Raw genomic sequence first — 15,400 nt, forward strand, 5'->3', positions numbered from 1 at the left:
AATGAAGCACACGGCTACGATGACCAGTGTACAGCTGTTTAAATGAAGCACACGGCTACGATGACCAGTGTACAGCTGTTTAAATGAAGCACACGGCTACGATGACCAGTGTACAGCTGTTTAAATGAAGCACACGGCTACGATGACCAGTGTACAGCTGTTTAAATGAAGCACACGGCTACGATGACCAGTGTACAGCTGTTTAAATGAAGCACACGGCTACGATGACCAGTGTACAGCTGTTTAAATGAAGCACACGGCTACGATGACCAGTGTACAGCTGTTTAAATGAAGCACACGGCTACGATGACCAGTGTACAGCTGTTTAAATGAAGCACACGGCTACGATGACCAGTGTACAGCTGTTTAAATGAAGCACACGGCTACGATGACCAGTGTACAGCTGTTTAAATGAAGCACACGGCTACGATGACCAGTTTACAGCTGTTTAAATGAAGCACACGGCTACGATGACCAGTGTACAGCTGTTTAAATGAAGCACACGGCTACGATGACCAGTGTACAGCTGTTTAAATGAAGCACACGGCTACGATGACCAGTGTACAGCTGTTTAAATGAAGCACACAACTACGATGACCACTCACTGCTCTGTAACACGCTGAGGGCTATTCATATTCTTTCTCTCTCTCTGTCTCTCTCTCTTTTTTTTTTTTGCTCTCTCTCTTTCTCTGATCTAATTCTTCCTTCTCATTTTCCTCTCTCTCCATATTGCATTCAACTTTTTCATCTTCTTTCTTTCTTTCTTTCTTTCTTTCTTTTTTTCTTTCTTTAAATCCCACTACCCAACCCTGAGTTTCTCTCCATTTTGCTTTTTCCCACTCCTCTTCCTCCTCCTCTTCCTCCTCCTTCTCCTCCCTGTTCTGTTTTCTTTTCTTATTTCTCTCTCACTTTCTTCACTGACTTGAAGCTTGTTACCCAAATTGTCACTAACAGTTAATGATCAGATGTTGGGCTTTGGCTGTCCCTCAGAAAGGCAACACTTGCTGACAACACACAGACACACACAGACACACACAGACACACACGCACACACACACACACGTACACACACACACACACACACACACACACACACACACACACACACACACACAAAAGCCTGGTGTTTCTGCAGCACTCCACACATAACACACCCCAGAGACTGCAGGAAATAATGAGGAGAGAGAGGCTATCCACACGTCTCATCTATTACAATCGTGTTTGTTTACATCCACACAACGACAAACTAAAAAAAAAAAACCCACACACACACACACGCACACACACACACACAAGAGTCAATCCAAGCTTAGATATTGTCACTTCACTGGCCAACTTTCCCTCTTCCAAAGTCAACTGATCTTCAAGCAAACATGGATGTAGAGATACAAACTTAAGGATCTGCTGAGACTATATCACACACATACACACACCAAAGCTGACAGGGGTCTTTAAATGAACAGTGGATGATGGGCCCATCCTAAAGTATAATTGGGTATCTGAGTCGTCGCCTTGACTGAAAAAAAGCACTGAGGAACCAACTCAGCCCATAGCGTGCGCGCACACACACACACACACACACAGACATACACACACACACGCACACGCACACACAGACATACACGCGCACACACACACACACAGACATACATGCACGCGCGCACACGCACACACACACACACACACACACACACACACACACACAGAAATCCAACACAACATCTCACGTCTCTATGAAAATCAAATCAGCACAAGGTCTTACACGAATCAGTGCACATCCGTCCAATTACCCTGCACATCCCACACTACTGTCCCTCAAACGCGATTACACAGATTTCTTCTTTTCTTTTTCCTTTCTGTCTTTCTTTCTTTCTTTTGTTTTTTTCGTACAGTCAGATTTACGGTCCACCCATAATGCTTAGCATGGCTCATTATTTCCCTTACGGCAGACACATAAGAGCACTATTCACATGCACACGTGACCCGTGGGATTCCAACATGGCCGACGATTCTAAAATGGTGTCATTCTCTTCACCGCTCGGTTCCGCTGAGCACCGTCTCCAGAGGCCTGTTGGGTAAGAAAGTAATTTCGAAGGCAATTCTCTGCTTGGAAGTGCACAGCACACCCCCCGCCCCCTCCCCCTCCTGGCCCCTTCCTCCTTCTCCTAACGGACAGTTGAAGGCTTTCCGATGATATAAAGGTGGACTCTCTGAGGTAATTCTTTATTAGCGGACACATAAGAAGGATTTACTTTCTTCATCTATCCTTTTTCCTTCTCGTTTCCCCTGCGGGCTACCGCTTCTGGGAATTCGACATACGGGTTGTGTAGTCATCACTCACTGTTAATATGCTACCTTTTTGTTACTGTTGGTTCTCTTTTTCTTTTCTTTCTTTTTTTTTTTTTTTTTTTTTTTTATCTGGCAGCGTGGGCTGTTTTCGCGGCAGCGGCGGCAGCAGCGTAGAGAAAAGGCAAACCTCTGCGCATGCATCTGCTCCCAGAGGTGAACAGACCTGCATAATTATCGAGCCTTAAGTCTGCTCCACTCCGCGTCTCGCTCATGAAAATTCAGCAGGCTCGGGTCTGTCCCTATCAGCTGTAACCGCGGCTAAAATCAACAAAACATTAGCGCAAATTAGCAAAGCGTGATGGTTCGGCCAACAGTGAGTCATTCAAACACTCCGTCATTCCCTAGAACGCGTCTCATACAGTGGCCAGCAGTCCATGGGGGAAATACACTGCGACGTGACTTATTAATGAGTTCGCAGCGATCTCAAGTTTATTCAGTAAAACGAGTTTTATCCTTTATCAGAATTGCTGAATACAACCTTCCCCATTAATCCCCATATACAGGATGACAATGACAGCCTACTTCTATACTCATTTAATTTATGCACACGCACTCAATACTCACAGCCAGTAATAACATCTGACACTGCCCTCGCTGCAAAACTCAGAGAAACAATAATAAAGAATAATAATAATTAGCCGTATTCAGCTAAAAAGGGGCTGCTGCTGCCGCTGCTGCAAAGCCTTCTGGGATTGCGGTACTACACTGGCTCAGACCACGCTGCGTCTGTCGGTTTGCCACAGTACGTTTCTGATAACCTGACTGACCACATTCTACGCACATATTCTCTCGTCACTGTTAACAGGATGCTACCAAATTCTTCATGACTTCTACCGAGATCGGGTTACTCTAATCTGGACATTTAGCGACAAATATAACTTCCTATCCTATGAAATGTAATGATGTTCATAACTATACATCTAAATTTCTGTCAGTCACTGACCGTGTCAATTGCTTTAATCTACACATTGGCCTAACCTGAGCTGTAATCCCCATGTTATCTCCAACAATAACTTAGGCAATTGTTAGAACAGAATAGAATAGTTTGGTGCATTCGAAAAGGAATCCAAGCATTTTTATTGTAGCACATATTGACTTTTTGCTAATGTGAACCAGTCAGGCTCGTTCTGAGCCAGAACACTGACTGCCGAGGGTACTGACCCAGCAGGACTGGATCCACAGACGTTGTTTTACTGTATAATACACATGACATGACATGACAAACCACATTCACTGTACATGAATGTCCATACTAGCTGCCTTTTCCCAATACTGTAATCACTCTGTTGGTGACAACTCAAACAGGCAGTCTAAACACACTTTCTACAGACTCACATAGCTAATATAGTAATGGTATGGTAGTAGTACTGATACACAGTAAATCCCTAAACTGAGGTCCCTGTGTTTGTAACACGAGGAACTGTTCTGAACACACATAGTTTGACTTGAGGTCACACAGTCATTCACTGTAAAGTAGGTCTCAAACTTTGGGAGGAAGAAATTCATTCTTATCCCAGTAAATGTCCGGGCACCCTCCATCTCCTTCTCTCCATTCAGTTTTATCAACCGGTTTCACATGTTTGCCTCTCTCTCGTCTCTCCCTGGGCCCTCGTAAAAGTGTGCGAGTTTATCCGTCTGGCGGGGACCTTGGGGTTCAGAGTGATAAAACACACACACACACACACACAAGGCTTTGGCCCGCCTTTGACCCGCCTTTGACCCGGTTTGATTCATTTAGCTGCTGGGGTTGGCTGGATTTTCTCCGGGGCGTCTGTGAGAAGAGAGAGGGCCCGGCGTATCCTCCTGCGCCCAGCCCAATCCCAGGCTGCGATAGGGAACCTGCCGGAACAACGGCGGTGTGACTTGTCCTCTTTTTGGTGTGACAGAGCACCGCTGCTTACAATCCATCTCCCCCCCCCCCCATTCTTTTCCATTTCTCCTCATTAGAGTCCCTCCCTCTCTGAGCCTGTGGACCAAAACGAGAACTCCTGCCGCTGGCCCAGAAAACGCACAACGGGAGGGCACAGAGACAGGATCCGTAGGTTAGAGTGCGCACCCCCCCCGGGGGAGGAAGGGTATTTTTGGAACGTACCTGGCAACCAGTGTGTATGGTAGAGTCAGTAATCAAAACAGACTAGCTTAACTACATTTTGACCAGATTCACTGCATGTGACCAGATCTCTAATATATCCATAATATTTATTAGCTTGAACAGATGGAAAAAGTCTTTGAATATATATCAGGCACATTTTTTTTTTCTTTAACCTGGGACATGTTTTTGGATGTGAACCAATGTATGATATTGTCACAACTGAATGTATTTATGCTCCATAGACAATCAGAATTAGTTTATATATGGAGAGCTTCACCATTCTGTCAAGAACTGGGCTGGGCTGTTTTTGTTTTTTTACATTTTTAGTTTTTTGTTTTGTTTTTCATTATACCCACCGTGTTACAGCTTATGACTCAAGTTGATTAGATTGGTAATTACATCTCAACGTGTTTTGTCCAAACATGTCAGGATAGAGATGAACTGACTCCAGACATCCAAGGTCATTCTAATATTCCTCTGTGACAGCGGAACAGAGCTATTACCAGAACAAACAGGAAACCAATAAGAACTGGATGTCACCGGATGTCAACCAATCAGAACATTAAAAAAAAGAAGTCCCGGTATTTACCTTTGTCGATAGATGTGGGTGTGAGCAGGTTATTAGCACCCTACAGATCCATGGTACAGTGACTAACCACACATATCCCTAAAACTGAAAACGACTGTGCCTCTCTGGAGAGATAAAGCAGGTTCTGCTTCATGTCGAGATGTTCCAATACAACTTAATGAACCAGGAAATGGACCTCACACCCAAGTGCCATTAGGACAGCAGCTGGAGACATGTCCGCTGTGCCCTGAGAGGCCAAAAATGGGAACATTCACAGTTAAAGTTCAACTCTCGACAATTCTCTATGCTTCCGAAGTAAAAAGGTGTCATTGAGAGCGGAGATATGTTTTTCTCAAGGGGGAACAAACTTTTTTAGAGGATCAATTCCAAAGTAAACCAACTGATGTCATTACAGTTTTTTGGACATGATTTAAGACTTGTATGGCTGGGGTCTTAAGCTAAGACTACGCTTGGGACACAAACGCGATAACAAAAATACTTGTGATGCTACAGCCGACCGTCACCTTTTTATACTCCTCACTCATCATACCGCACTCTCTCACACAATGACACACAGACCTTGGCCAGAGATGATGCAGATCTGAGACGGGCTTTGTCTGTGTCTGTGTGAGAGATCTGGACAGGGCGAAGTGATTGTGCTGGGTGAGTGCGTGAGCCGTCAGCTACGCCCCTGGACACCGTGTGAAAACTACACAAAGTTCACCTTCCTAAGGTCTCCAAATACCCCCCCCCCCCACCACCACCACTACCCCTTCCCCCATTAGACAGCACTTTCACACATTTTTGGGCAATTACACAAGACTTTCCAGCTGTGCTGTGAAAGCTACAAACTCTCTCTCTCTCTCTCAAAAAAAAAAAAAAAAAAAGAGAAAAAAAAAGGCAGGAGAGGGAAGGAGTCTTTAGCCCCTGGTGGGAAAAACTCTTCAGTTAAGTTCATCTCAGCAGCTCTTCACCTTCTGCTGCTTACTGGTCTCTCACTCACTTTATCAGACACACAGACTCACAGCAAAGAGAGCAGACTGTGAGGGGAAAAAAAAAAAAAAATGCTATGTCCATTTTACAGTAGCTCTGTCATTACAAATCGTTAAATGCTTATTCACTAAAACTGGTCTTTTTAGTTTGTGCAGTGCTGTTATATATACTTGCTGAGTTTAAATAACATGCCACTCTCATTCAGCATCTCGGACTCGTATTATATTTTTCGGCTTACGAAAAGATCAATAACCTCTTCCAGAGGTCAGTTTGTCACAGTGGGACAGAATTCGGTTGTGGCTTTGACACTAGCATTTCTGAGGGTCTCCGTTACAGACGGACTGGTGACATGCGTGAAGGCCCTGTGCGTTGCTCTGCTCTGCTCCGCTCCGCGCGGCGAGATCTCTCACAGCGAACCCGCATGCTCGTTCTGAAAGGGTGTCAACTCAAACATTCGCAGGAGGAGAAAGGAGAACGTCTTTTAAGCGTCTCCCTATTTCCCCTCTCTTTTCATCCCTTGTTGAATTGACAGCTCCTCCCCCTCCAGCTTCTTCTTTTCATATTCCTCCCGTCCGTCCGTAGACAGCGGATGTGTGTGTGTGGGGGGGGGGGCAAGATGTAACGGATTGACAGAAGATTCCGAGCGCGCTCAGTTCTGGCCTAAGAAATGGAATAATCATTTCGGAGTGTTTGACAGTGAATCCAAAGGTGTGACGGAACCCTGTGAGCGCACACTTTTCGGGAACTGCTTCCACCATGCTTATTCATTTTTCATCAGACTCCACACTTTTCTGTTCCACCAGGGGCTAACATGTCACAAATTTCCATTTTAAAAGACAGAGTAGAGCAGGTGTGAGAGATGGGGTGGTTCACTCAGTTTTGCTGAGCATCCTTGAGGAAAAACAGTTCCCCTAAAAGCTTGTGTGACACTTAGAGTCAGCGTTGTGTTTGTGGTCAGAGCTGACAGAGGTGACAATTTGTTCAGTAGAACAATCCCCTCGGTAAGACAGTAACGAGGTTGAGAAATTCCGTGTTCCAGTTCCGGAATGCACTCGACGTGTTCCGTGTAGTTCTCATTCTTCAGCCTGACATCGGTGAGCCTGGCCGGATGTGTGCGGCCCTGACACACATTTTGGGGAACACACACACTGGGGAATTGGGACTGAGTTTGGGTTAGGGTTTGATATTTACAAAAGCATTTTAGAGAGTTTTCATTGGTGTCTTACAGCAGCTCAGGAGGGTTCAACATCCCATGAAAATCTACAAATCCCCTTAAACCAGGAGTGGATGTAACAGCGCTCTTTACTCCGCTCCAACAAAGGGCAGACAGACAGCGAATGTAAATGTGTTGAGTCATTTGAGAGAGTACACTCCAAATACAGGTGACTGCCAGAATACAGGAAACGCCTGAGTAAAAGTGAGACACAAAGCACACTGAAAGCAGATGTTTCCACACAGGTCTTGCTCCTGAGTTAACTTAACACTTAACATGCAGTTATGATCATGTACGAAAGCCCCAGACCGACACAGTAACACAGCACACTGGCTACCATACCCGGGGGAGAAGATCTGTGTGTGTGTGTGTGTGTGTGTGTGTGTGTGTTTGTGTGTGTGTGAGGTGGGGGGCTCAGTCTGTGGGTGTTTCCTGAAGGTCAGAGGTCACAGTGATGTCGGGCACGGAGGTCTGAGGGAAAGGCGTCGACACACGGGGTCAGCTCTGGTCAGAGGCATATGCTTCTTGACCGTGATGTCTGAGCCCTGATCTCAGCCCTGAGGGAAAAAAAAAAACAGATGCGCTAATCTGAATCAGTCGACTGCAAATATCAGAGTTTCATCAAGAACCGTCTGTCTTCTCAGACAGGAACGCTGTGGTCTGGTTGCACCAAAAACCGCATGTCTGTGAGTAAAACGCTGCAAAAAAAATCCCAAAAACCAAAAACATACATATGTAGTAACCGTGATGTACTGAGCTGTGGAAAAGTCATGTGGTTGGATGAGTCATCCATCGCCATGTGCTTAACACTGAAAATGTGCTGGTTTGGGAAAAATCAAAAGGAACCTACTGGTCTGAGAGCTGGTTTCCATAGTGAAAAAATAGGAAGGGTTCTTGGCATGGGTCAGGTCTATGTAGACCCCTAAGAGAGCAAACTGAAGGACTGAAAATATAACAACAGTTATAAGTGAATCATTCCTATCCTGATGCGACAGATCTCTTCCAGCATGACAGTGGGCCCCACCCACAGAGCAGGAATGGTCGCTGAATGAATTTATGGGTATGAAAACAATGGAAACCGTATGTCATGTCAGTCGTCTGATCCCAGTGTGACTAAACACTTACTGGGGATTCTGGAGCGACAACGAGACAACGTTTTCCACTGAGATTTAAAAAAAAAAAAAAAAAAACTAAACCGCGACATGATGGAATTTCTACAGGAAGAATAAAGTCACATCATTCCACTTAAGCTCCAGACACCCACAAGAATTTATACTGAAACACATGGGAACCGACATGTGAATCTATACCGAAACACATGGAAACTGACATGCGAATCTATACCGAAACACATGGAAACTGGCATGTGAATCTATACTGAAACACATGGAAACTGACATGTGAATCTATACCGAAACACATGGAAACTGACATGTGAATCTATACCGAAACACTTGGAAACTGACATGTGAATCTATACCAAAACACATGGAAACTGGCATGTGAATCTATACCGAAACACATGGAAACCGGCATGTGAATCTATACCGAAACACATGGAAACAGACATGTGAATCTATACCGAAACACATGGAAACCGACATGTGAATCTATACCGAAACACATGGAAACTGACATGTGAATCTATACCAAAACACAGGGACACCGACATGTGAATCTATACCGAAACACATGGAAACCGACATGTGAATCTATACCGAAACACATGGAAACCGACATGTGAATCTATACCAAAACACAGGGACACCGACATGTGAATCTATACCGAAACACATGGAAACCGACATGTGAATCTATACCGAAACACATGGAAACTGACATGTGAATCTATACCGAAACACATGGAAACCGACATGTGAATCTATACCGAAACACATGGAAACTGAGATGAGAATCTATACCAAAACACAGGGACACCGACATGTGAATCTATACCGAAACACATGGAAACCGACATGTGAATCTATACCGAAACACATGGAAACCGACATGTGAATCTATACCGAAACACATGGAAACTGCTGAGGCCGCTTGAGATGGTTATTCCCTGTTTGGACACTATTTTTGTTTCTTTTATTTTGGCAGTGACCTTTATGATGGAAAACAACCTGTCCTATTTAGAATCGATGATCCGGCTTCGGCGAGTTGAGTGACTTCCTGGTAAATCATCGTTTATTTGTGAACTAAAGAGCACAGAGCCGCGGCACACGTGCTACAGCACGCGAGACCGAACCGCGAGATCAAACGTTTTCTCCTGCTGCTCCTGCTGACTCCGTCTCCCTTGCTCCTCCGTTTCCGAGCGGCAGAGAGTTCATCGCGGCGCGTGGGTTGGCGTTATTTTACCTCCGTCCAGTTCGGTTAGAACATTCCGCCACGGCGATGACAGTTGACCTTCTGAAACAGACCGTGTCGAGCCCGGAGGGTCCAGATGGTAATGAGCTCCGAGCATTATGCCAATTAAAGCGGAGCAGAAAGACCCTGGACCCGACCTCACTGATTGGCAATGAGAGAGAGTTCCTGTGCTAATTGGCTGTCGGGCGTCTGCAGCCTGGGCAAGGATAGGTGAAGATGCCAATCACCAGTCACGGTTGCAGTTACCATAGAAATAAACAGATTTCATCACTACAGATACTGTTTTGATGACTGCGACAGATTCTGTTGTACCGGTAGAGAAACAGTAAGATGTTAATTGGGTTGGCAATCATGGATTACAAATGCACATAAACGTCACTCAGCCTAGTCAGTCTGAACTGTCCTGTATTTACCTTGAGAGATAAAATGAGAGATTTTTTTTTTATAAGGGTGTAAATATTGTTGCTCTTACAATTAGAACTGTTACACAAATACAGTACATGAAACTCACAGACACACAGAGACTTGCACTGTTACTACAATCTTGTACATAACTTAATGTTATGTATATACAATGTGGGTTAAATTTTGATACTGTTTAAGTCATTTTGCCCATTTGAAAGCAACAAAGAAAGGGCGAGTAGGGCTTTTCTTAAGTATGTTAAAGAATGCTTCAAATTCATTTGAACATTCCTCTCACTTTACAGAACTATAGATTTACTCCACAACATCACTGCCATCTAGTGGGCTACATGGGATATTACATACTTGCTAAGGACAAACGCTGTTGCACCCAACCTTTAAAACAAACTCCAAAATAAAACGCTACAAAAAACTTTTGAAACAAGGATAGCATTCTGAATGTAGAAATGCGTTTACATCAGACTTAATCAAACTTTAGTAATGTCCTATTCATTTTTCTTACAGATCTTTTTTTGTTGTTGTTGTTTACACTGCTCCTTTCTGGTATACATAACAGCGTGTGCCTCACGTTGATTAATCAATTTCTAAATGATTCAAAATTGATTTTGGTTGAGCAACCCTAACCTACGCAAAAAATGTGCAAACGTTTAGATGTACTAATCAAACGTGATATGGGCAGACGGTGGTCCTCGATACACGGCATATACCCGCAGAACCACATATCCTAAGTATTACTGTTATTGTTATTATCATTGTTGTTGTTGTTGTTTTTGTTTTTTCTATTCACATGAATGAATGGGCCATTTTGACAGCCCTGCAGAAATTTGAAGATCATTGCATTATTTTTATTCATTCATTTATTTATTCGTTTTTAAATACACAGGTTTACAGTCTCTTAAAGGACGTCGCCCACGAGATTTAGCGCCCTAGTCCTTGCTGGTAATGATATAGTCTTTTGTTGTTGACAGGTGATTCTGAATGTATTGAAAGTCTTTTGCAATGGAAAGTAGCATATGTCTATTCCAGGACATATTTCAGTAGGCTTAGACTTATACTGTGACACGCCATCAGCATGGCTTTAACAGTAACAAGTGGCCTATTAGTGGTCGTTTTGTATCCACAAGTTACAGCAGTTTTAACTGAACATGTAGCCTAGCCTATAATTTAACGGTTCAGTCCGCTCTTTGAAAATAGCGTTGCTGGCCACTTGAGGATGATAATGCCCACACAGAATGTCGGTGTTTTTTGTTTGTTTGTTTTTTCTTTTCCTTTTTAACATTTTGAAGCCTGTGCCTCTAATACTGCTGCCTTTTTCTCAAATTTTTTTGGCCCCTCCTTTAACTTTTTGACATTTTCTTGTTCATGGCTTTCGTTGGCTATCTCACTGATGCGCGCTACTTGTGCCGTAGTTTAGAATATTAACGCGTATGAGCGAACTTGGTTGTGATTGGCCAGTGAGCCCAATCCCGGAACACGCACGCAGCACGCTCTCATGCGCAACCCGAATAACAGACACGCACAGAGAGAGAGGGCCGGTAAAGACAGATACAGGGCCGCTAAAAACTTTATGCATTTTTTCATGGTCCACCAGCCCACCGATGCGGCGGTCTACCGGGATTTGTCCCGGTATGACCGATGGCTAGCACACCACTGACTGTAGCTGATCTATGCAAGGGGCTGGTCAACTTCTCACAGCTGCCCAGCCTTCATGTCTCACACAGGATTATCATAACATTATCACAACTAGACTGTTCAGCTTCATTCCACTGTAAACTTAAGAGTACTTTGAAAAGTATGCTTACTATGGTCCAAAGCCAGAGACAGATTGAGAGAGTTTTATGAATATGGTTTACAGAAAAGGACCTTCAACATACACAAACAACAGTAACAATTAACAACAGCTATAGAATCACTGTGACAGATTTCAGCAGTCAGTCTGCTTTGAATTCCTGTGCTATAATCAGCATATCTGTGTTTTAATTGGCATAGGTAATTTTGACAAGCTCATTGAAGTCATTCTCTTTTCTCTCTGCATGCCTTCAAATGATCCAAAAACAGAAAGGTGATGTAGAACTGAGGGGGAAAACGGCTAGGCTGTATTCTGACAGTCATCTCACAGTGTCAGAATTTACTCCTGAGATGCAGTCCAGTGTCTCACAGTCCAGGGTTTCACAGTATAGTCCAGTGACCAGCGAAGTCAAACAGTCACAGACAAGAAGACATTTCATTTGGTGAACATCCTGAAACCAGAAGAATCTAATCTCTCTGCAGTGTTACAGCAGACTGTTCCTGAATATTTGTTATAGTCTCTCCACGTTACCTGAAGCTCAGGGCATAGAGACATATACATTTCCTTTACTGTGCTGAGGCTGGTGATCACAGAACTGGACAGCTACATCTGAAACGCAAAACTCCCACTCAGATTGTTCACAAAGCCAGCCTGTTCAACTGACTGTTCAATATATTCTTAAATTATGAGTCAGACTGTGGAAATACAAACTATAACACAGTCCCACTGGTCTAAATACTACTGACACCAAACAAACATCGGTATCATCGGACACAGAGCATACTCATTCATACAAGCCATTTGAAAGACTACAGTTATAATTTTGTACTACCACAAACCTTCCATAGCAACAGTTTGTGGCTGGGGGGGGGGGGGGGGGGGGGGGGGGGGGGGGGGGGGGGGGGGGGGGGGGCATTGTAAAGGGCATTCTCTGAGAGTTCTTAGGATATAACCAGTGCATGGGAAGCCAAGCATGAATTGATTCCAGAGGAGGCGAACTTTCTGCTGGCGTATGCCGGTAAGATTCAGTCGGTTCCTTCATGACATCACAGTCCTCTGCACCCTTTATCCTTCTGGCTTTATGTCAAGTGTTCTCTATGCTTGACCCCTCTATCAGTGTTTGTACTGGCAGAGTGTAAGTGACATGTGACAGCTCCTAAACAGATTGTGTTTAGCCCTACACCTGCCAGCTGGTTGGCATGACAACATCACCAGAACAAATGCCAGACTGGTGCAGCTAGGTGGCATGGGCTATAAGATCAGCAGATTTTTTTTGTTTGTGGTTTTTGTTTGTTTCTTTCTTTCTTTATTTATTTATTTTTTTTTACAAGCAGTCTTGCGCTACGGTAATTATTCCCACAATCCATCTGACACAACTCTGCAAAGAAACATAAGATGGATGCCCTATTATGTTTTGGAGTGAATGTGCAGCATTCCAGCAAGCTGGCATGTGGCTTTTTTTGACTTAGCCTGTCCAATACGACATGTGTGGGTTTTTTTTGTTGTTGTCGTTGTAGGGATTTGTTGATGTGACATGTGACCTGTGGAAGAGGTGTGTCTGTCAATGATTAGCACTCTACAGTAATCTTCTCCGTTCTGTCCACAGCAGTAAACCAGCAGTAAACACTACCGACATTTCACCAAATGCTTAAGTCTATTACACACAGCTAGTCTGTAGGCAGGGCCTGTTTACTGAATACAGGATCTACTGTGTGACGTATTCATTTAGAGGGGGAAAAAAAAGACCAAACAACTTTTGCTTTGTCTCTCTTCTGTAAACAAACACATAAACCTGGACACACTTATTTGCTGACTTAAAACACCATACATGAATGACACACAGACACACAATAACAAATGCAGGGGTGGGAGGGAGATGTCAACAAGCTAATAGTTTAGTCAGTTTAGTGCAACTATGAATTCAGTTCCAAGGACAGGGCTTCGGTTAGTGTTGATTCTTGTTTGTTCCTGTGACTGCTGTACTATTAAGTTACGTCCAACTACACCCAAGTTGGTGGTAACTTTTCCAGATCTCCATAAAGCTTAAAAATACTGCATATTTAAAGAGCTGATTCTCGATATTTGAAAAAAAAAAATGAAGCGGGCGGGCGCGAGGACGTACGCCGGCCTGTTCTGTTCCATCCTCTTGGCAATGGGAGTTTAGAAGGGGAAGAAAACAGTTAACACTGTACAACGTGGCATGCTTTTCACTGAAGCACAGATATCATGTTGTCACTGACCATTATTCAACGGTCACCAGCTATCTAGAAACAGGGTGTAAAAGCTATGGGGCAAAATGAGCTTTTGTGAAGTCTAAATAAAATGCAGACTCCCAACTTTTTTTAAAGGGGAACTTGGTGACACGTATCAAAGCAGCATTATGAAACCGGCATCAATCTCTTGAAAGATTATGATTCCAAACCTCTTTGTGAACTCACCACATTCGGATTGTCGTAGAAGATCCCAATAGATGACAGTTTTGGACCGATGCTGCAGCTGTCAGTGAAAGCAGGTCCACAATTTCTGTATGAACCCTTTTGGAACTTGTAGGCAATAGTGATCTTCTTCACCGGAGGAGCTCCTGTTCGGATTACTACCCCAGAAAGCAGTCCTGAGTACAGTACGAACCCCACAACGGTCACGATCAGACACAGGAACAGAAGTAGAATCAACAGTAAAATAACGAAGTCGGACATACTGGTAAAAGCAATGTTTAAAGCACACGGAATGCACTAACTACGCCTGCTCTGAAGTACAGGATGTCAAGCAAGTCCGACAGTCTTCTGATGTTTCAAAGCATATACCAGTGTCAAAACAACATTAACGAAAACAAACGTGATATCGGTATTTCGTGAGTTTAGAGCGATTATGTGTCAGACCGATTGACCTCAGCGCAATTTCAGTCGCTTGCGTTCGGTTATTTCCCCAAACATTGAAACATGTCCACATTGCTTCCTGGATGTACCATGTGGTTGTTATTTAAAGGGGTGACTGCAACAGAACTCCACAACGAATAGCTCGAAACGTATCAAAAAACGGCAAAAACTTGTATCGTTGTCGTAACTTCTGTATTACACTGTAGTAATTATTGTAAGATACTTAAATCGGTCCTCCTTCCACTTGATTAATACCTCTGTAAGGAAACAGACACCCTACCTTTAAATTGCTCCATACAGGTATATGTTACACATAGCTAACCTATTTGAGACGGCATTGGTCACAGATTACATCTATTGTCCAAATAAATTCATAAATTAATCAAAACGTCAGGAGATAGCTGACCTGAAGATAAGATATTACTGGCTGATATTGATTTAAATGTTATCTGAAAATTACCTTTACTTTTAGTCGCAATACAGACAAAGAGAAATTCAGATCTGAGAACCGGTCAAATACAGGCTTTCATTTATTGATTTTTACACAAAGCACACGCAATGCAATATCAGTAAATTACTGACATCAGTATTAATTTAAAGTCTTTAAAGATATTTAAAATTTGTCAAACATATTTCAAACACATAAAAAACAATACAAACAAAAGCAGAAAAAAAACCTGTCAACTGTGGTTGACCTCAATGAGAACACCAACATTCAGTAAAT

General features: G+C 43.4%; 1 protein-coding gene across 1 annotated transcript in view; it reads right to left on the bottom strand.

Moving 5' to 3' along the window:
- Nucleotides 1–14,581, bottom strand: part of tex264a (testis expressed 264, ER-phagy receptor a) — an 82,549-nt gene extending 67,968 nt beyond the window's left edge. The window contains exon 1 of the mRNA XM_030777480.1: nt 14,239–14,581. Within this exon, the coding sequence (XP_030633340.1) occupies nt 14,239–14,496 (258 nt within the window). The 5' untranslated portion in view covers nt 14,497–14,581. The remainder of the gene's footprint in view (nt 1–14,238) is intronic.
- Between the last annotated feature and the right edge of the window lie 819 nt (nt 14,582–15,400).

The sequence above is a fragment of the Chanos chanos genome, chromosome 6, assembly GCF_902362185.1.
Source record: "Chanos chanos chromosome 6, fChaCha1.1, whole genome shotgun sequence".
Lineage (NCBI taxonomy): Eukaryota > Metazoa > Chordata > Actinopteri > Gonorynchiformes > Chanidae > Chanos > Chanos chanos.